The sequence below is a fragment of the Neolamprologus brichardi genome, chromosome 2 (genome assembly GCF_056152115.1).
Source record: "Neolamprologus brichardi isolate AB-2024 chromosome 2, ASM5615211v1, whole genome shotgun sequence".
Taxonomy (NCBI): Eukaryota; Metazoa; Chordata; class Actinopteri; order Cichliformes; family Cichlidae; genus Neolamprologus; species Neolamprologus brichardi.
Window position 1 is genome coordinate 25,959,685 of NC_142105.1, and position 5,586 is coordinate 25,965,270.

The 5,586-nt window shown below is 36.9% G+C and overlaps 1 protein-coding gene across 1 annotated transcript; it reads right to left on the reverse strand.

Moving 5' to 3' along the window:
- Nucleotides 1–237: 237 nt before the first annotated feature.
- Nucleotides 238–3,839, reverse strand: LOC148106141 (pregnancy-specific glycoprotein 22-like). The gene is made up of 5 exons (XM_087849499.1): nucleotides 3,676–3,839; nucleotides 3,087–3,407; nucleotides 2,451–2,771; nucleotides 1,612–1,932; nucleotides 238–1,415 (listed from the first exon to the last, which is right to left on the reverse strand). Exons 1-5 carry the CDS (start codon nucleotides 3,722–3,724, stop codon nucleotides 1,150–1,152), a joined length of 1,278 nt encoding a protein of 425 aa, XP_087705625.1. The 5' UTR covers nucleotides 3,725–3,839; the 3' UTR covers nucleotides 238–1,149.
- Between the last annotated feature and the right edge of the window lie 1,747 nt (nucleotides 3,840–5,586).

Consider the following 5,586-nt stretch of genomic DNA (forward strand, 5'->3'; position numbering starts at 1 on the left):
CAGTAAAACACAGATTCCTGTTTCATGTGGAAATGCTTTTTTTAAAAAAAATTCCATATGAAAAAGAATTGCAATCAGCAAATCAGCAGCTTGGATATTGAGTCACATATTAAAATATGGTACTGTAATTTGGTAGTTGCTATATGTTATCACATAACAACCTGTTAAACTTGCTATAGAAAATGCCAAAAAATGATTAAAACCTAATACAACACAATAAAATTCTAAAATGAATATAGGTGTGGTATGAGATGGTAAAACATTTTGGTGTCAATGTAGCTGAAACATTTATCAGAGAAAGCATTTAGCTGCCTGTGGTGCAGAGTATGTTGAGCATCCATGTATTATCCACAGCCACAATCCTCTGACGGAGGAATCGAAATAGTGTGTTGATTCAAACTTAAACCAAAAAGTTTGAGTACACTCAAAAGTAGGTATTGCCCAAAGATTTCCTTCCGATGATGTGAGGTCTAGTAGGAATGTGCTCAGAAAATTTAGTTAAGAGGTATTTTGATCTTTAAAGAAGCAGCAGTGCTTCCAAATGTTTTCTGTGGCTAATTGACTCATATAAAGTCCCAGGTGTGAAAAATGCTGCATGTGAAAGATATGTTGAAATGCTGGTCGTATACAAGTCTGGCCTAAATCTACTGTCAGAAAGACTGAAGCAATCCAGGAGTTCAATTAAGTGTCTTTAATAAATTCATACAGACAAAATGAACAACATTGTGTCTCTGTTTCTTGCCAGCCTTAATTTGATTTTTTTGCAGATAGGAGTGAACGTATGTATGTGATAATTTGTGTGTGATTTTCTGAGACACAAACAGATAATTCTATAATTAGTAAAGTTATAAATACTGGCATGAATAATGATAATATCACCTTCTGCCGAGGTAGGACACTCTGCACAAGGCACAAGCAATATCTCACAATGTGTACAAGACATCTCACACGTGAGGTCAAAATTAGCAACAGTTTTGGAGCTGAACAGTCCTTTTACTTATTGTTAATACAGGCTGTAGCACTTGGGCACCTTGTGTGGCAGAGTGAAGTACAAGTATCTCTAGCTCTCAAGACTACCATGACCTGGATTGCTGTGAAACTACAGTGACTGAATTGCTGATTCATTATTAGATACTGCTTACAATGTTCTCACTCAACACAGGTAGATATCTCCTGTTCTTTGGAGACACTATTGACATTGTTCTTGACTGAGCAGACCAGATGTCCCGAGATGTGATGTTTCAGAGTGATGATGTTAGTCTCATTGTTTCCAGGAAGGAGCTCAGCATCTGTCAGTGTGCGTCCATCCAGAGTCCAGCTGTACTGAGGACTGTCCCCTCCCTCAGAGGAGCAGGACACCCTCCTCTCTCCCTGGGACAGACACTCAGAGACCAGCAGGACAGAGGACACAGGAGCTGAGAGAAACACAGACAGATGAGTTTAGATTTAAAAACCAGAATTGTGAAAATTCTTTACAGTCTCAAATGAAGAACAATTAAAGCACAAAATACATGTATCTGAACATTTTTTATATTTATTGTATAGATCAGCAAAACATTGTTAAATTAAATCTATTAATAGCTTTATTGAGAAGAAAAGGAAAGGAATTACCTTGAATAAGCAACTGTAAAGTCTGCTCGCCTGATGATCTGCCATCTGAATCAAAGGTTATAAGGCTATAATTACCACTGTCTGTCCTGCTTAGATCACTGATTCTAAATGTTCCATTACTGGGTAAGATTAGAGATTTGTGTGCTATGGTATTATAAATAGCCTTATTCCCTCTCACATCTAGTATCTTTAATGAATCCTTTAACAAGTAGTATCTAGGTATTTCAGAGGTGCTGTTCACTAGCTGGATGTCCACGGTTCCTCCCAAAGCTCCATAACACTGAGCATCATCCTGTCTGCCATCACAGTAAGTTTCCACACCTGCAAATAAAAAATTAGACAAAAGCAAAACTGTCAAACTTTTGAGTGTTAAGTTACTACCAGAAAGACTGCAGTAGCATATGCAAATGTTTACAATGAACAGAAATTTGTAAGCTTCATGATTATTTTCATATGGTTCCCACAGGTGGGCACAAATGAATGACTGAATTCCATCAACAGAAATAGTGGTTTTGTGGCTACTGTCATTTTGTTTTAGTAGTAGTTTGTTGTTTACTCAGGCCTGCTGGAAATCAAAAACAGAATATGTATCTAACTGTTATGCAAAACCTCAATTTTTTTGCTGTTCTTAGGGTCTAAAAAACTGACTTTCGCAAGCTGCTCTCATGTGGCAGTTATTCATTGAAAATGAATGCAGGAAGTGAAAATGGAAGAAATTTTAACCCACAAAGAAAAGGTTTGAGTACTCCTGAAACAGGGGACAGTTGTGCAAAAATGCTGCAAATCTTATCAAATGTATGTAAATTAGCAGCATCACTTCCCAACAGGGAAAATGTTACCTTGAATAAACAAATGTAGAGTCCAAACATCTGATGTCCTGCCATCTGAATCAAAGGTTTGAAGGGTATATTTACCAATGTCAGTCCTGCTCAGGCCATTGATCCTAAATGTCCCATTGCTGGGAAAAATGAGATATCTATGTGCAATGTTATTAGAAATAACCTTATCCCCTTTCACATCTAGTATTTTTAATGAATCCCTTAACAACTGGTATCTAGTTATTTCTGAGGTGTTGTTCATCAGCTGGATGTTCACAGTTCCTCCAAAAGCTCCATAACACTGAGCTCCATCCTGTCTGCCATCACAGTAAGTTTCCACACCTGTAAAGAAAAACAAAAAAGTAAACAATTTATTCTTTTTTTTTTTTAACTTTTACTTATTATTTAACAAGTTCACCTTTCATAGCTGTATTTTTCAGATCCATATTAGTTAAATAGTTTAAAAAAATTAAATATAAAATAAGATAAAACTGTATTTGCTATTATTTTGTTCAAATTCATTTTGATAGTCTCTAAAAAAGAGAGAGAAAGCAGAAAATGCTATATATATATATATATATATATATATATATAAAGATTACCAAAAAATCTTATATTTATATAAAGTAGCAGCTTTATTAACCAAAAAAAGATTACCTTGAGTAAACAAATAAAGAGTCCGCTCGCCTGATTTTCTTCCATCTGAATCAAAGGTTTCAAGGGTATATTTACCAATGTCATTCCTACTCAGGTCATTGATCCTAAATGTTCCATTACTAGGAAAAATGAGAGACCTATGCTCTATGGCATTAGAAATAACTGTATTATTTCTCCCTGCTAGTATTTTTAATGAATCCTTTAACAACTGGTATCTAGGTATTTCAGAGGTGCTATTGATCAACTGGATGTCCACAGTTCCTCCCAAAGCTACATAACACTGAGCTCTATCCTGTCTGCCATCACAATGAGTGTTCACACCTGCGAAAAAAAAGTGAACAAATAAACAAAGTCAAAATCAAACCCAGATGATAAAATCAGTGACTGAATTTAATTTAGTCAAATATAAGTAATAGAAGTAAAAACCAGCTAAAGTGTTAAAATAAAACTCATAAACTGCAGTTCAACAAATCCTTTGATGAATTCAGCTTAATTTTATTGATGGTGCTAGATCACGTGGCAGCAAAACCTCTTTTTTTATTATAAAATTAAGCATTAATGAAGAAGAACAAAACGTTTAGTAGCTCACCATAAGAGACACCGAGTAACATAAACAACAGTCCAATGACAGCTTCCATGTCTGCTCACTGTACAGCCCCTTATGATCCAGTCAGCAACTTTTCCTTCAATAACAGAAGTGTGTGTGCTGCGCTACACGCTGCTGTCAGCTTGTACTTCACTTTTCATTCGCTGAGAGGATGAAAGGAAGTGACATCATATTTGATCCCCGTTTTACTATCAAGAAAAAAAAACACTGTCAAAAAAAAAGATCTTCAAAAGCAACATCTAGTGGTTGAATATAAATTGAATACATGTGTGAGCAGTGAAATGAACCCTTTCATGGTATTCAGGTCTGACCATTTTCAAATTTTTTAAGTATAATTTTTTTCTGCCTAAAAATATTTGGGGTAATGTTTATTTTCTGCAACATGTGTATATTACCGAAAGTAGTCACTCACTCATCCAAATCATTTATGTATTCCAAACAGGTCTTGTCAGATAGCATGTTGGACATTAACTATCCATGAACAGTATTGTACACAATATTCACTAATTGATAGGGGATCATTTCAGATATTTAACACTCAAGGTTTAAACATTGAACTCCTCCACTTGGGGCAGGAACTCATCCCCGACCCGGAGTGGGCACTCCACCCTTTTCCGGCTGAGAACCATGGCCTCAGATTTGGAGGTGCTGATCCTCATTCCCGCTGCTTCACACTCGGCTGTGAACCGTTCCAGTGCGAGCTGGAGGCCTTCACCCAATGAAGCCAACAGAACCACATCATCTGCGAAAAGCAGAGATGAGATTCTGAGGCTACCGAAGTGAAAGCCTTTTTTGCAATAAAGGCGTACAATCCACAAAAACACTTCATGCAAATTAATAAATACAGTTCTTATTATTTCATTGTATAACTTGAACATAACACAATAACTATCAACCAGCATTTTCATATAAGGGCTCCCTCTAGTGGTACAAAATAATAATACTGCTTCAAACTTTTCATTGACGGGTTACTCTGGCAATATTCAGTTCAATTTGTTTTTATTCGGTAATTATTATTATTTTAATTTTATCACACCACCTAAAACTACTTTACCCATCAAGTTCAAAGCCTCACAGTATTAGAGAAACCCAACACTAACACCTGTCCATAATTAATTGGAAATTGGACATTTTACCCTGGTTATCATAGTGAAAATAATATTGATAATATTCTGTTATCAATCCCATCTGGTGATGACACATGTTGTCTGCTTGTCTCTTCTCAACTTCTTGTACTGGCTTGTTTATTGCTGATGGCTTCACTGAGGTCAGATTAGGGATGGGTATCGTTTAGGTTTTATCCGATACCGGTGCCAAACCAGTACTTTTGAAACGGTGCCGGTGCTTAAACGGTGCTCAAACCGGTGCTTAAAGAATGGAGAACTCAAAATTGGTCCAAAAACCTCTCACCAGTTCAGCTGTTTTTTTGTAAAAAGATAACAATGTTAGCCTTTTCTGCAGCTATGGGGCATATATGGTATCACTCTTGGCTGGAAGCAGTGCTTAAACAATGAAAAAAACACAAACTTTGTCCAAAAACCTCTCATGTTTAGCTGTTTTCCACTTTTTCTTTGGTCATTTTAGCCTTTTTGGCCAGGGTGAAGGGAGTATCTGCCATCAAACAAGAAGACAGCTGCATGTAGCTATGATGATGTTTGCTAGTTCACCTTACGTGCATTAATGTAATAACGTGGTTAGCGTACTCACACAAACAACATTAAACTACTCATGCAGAGAAGAATGGCTGCTGCTGCCATCATCATCCGTCATCATTTCTGCTACACTGGCAGGGCTAGGGGCCAGGACTCTACTCTTCGGGTTTTTGGGGGATGTTGCAAACTCCGGGTCCGATAACAGGCACCACACCCGCAGTAGATGTGCTCGGTGTGAGGT

Excerpts from the sequence above, each read along its gene's own strand:
- LOC148106141 (XM_087849499.1), bottom strand. The coding sequence starts at position 3,724 with ATGGAAGCTGTCATTGGACTGTTGTTTATGTTACTCGGTGTCTCTTAT. Across the intron at positions 2,772-3,086 it reads TCTTTATTTGTTTACTCAAG|GTGTGGAAACTTACTGTGAT; the intron begins GTAATCTTTTTT and ends TTTTCTTTACAG. Across the intron at positions 1,933-2,450 it reads TCTACATTTGTTTATTCAAG|GTGTGGAAACTTACTGTGAT; the intron begins GTAACATTTTCC and ends TTTTATTTGCAG.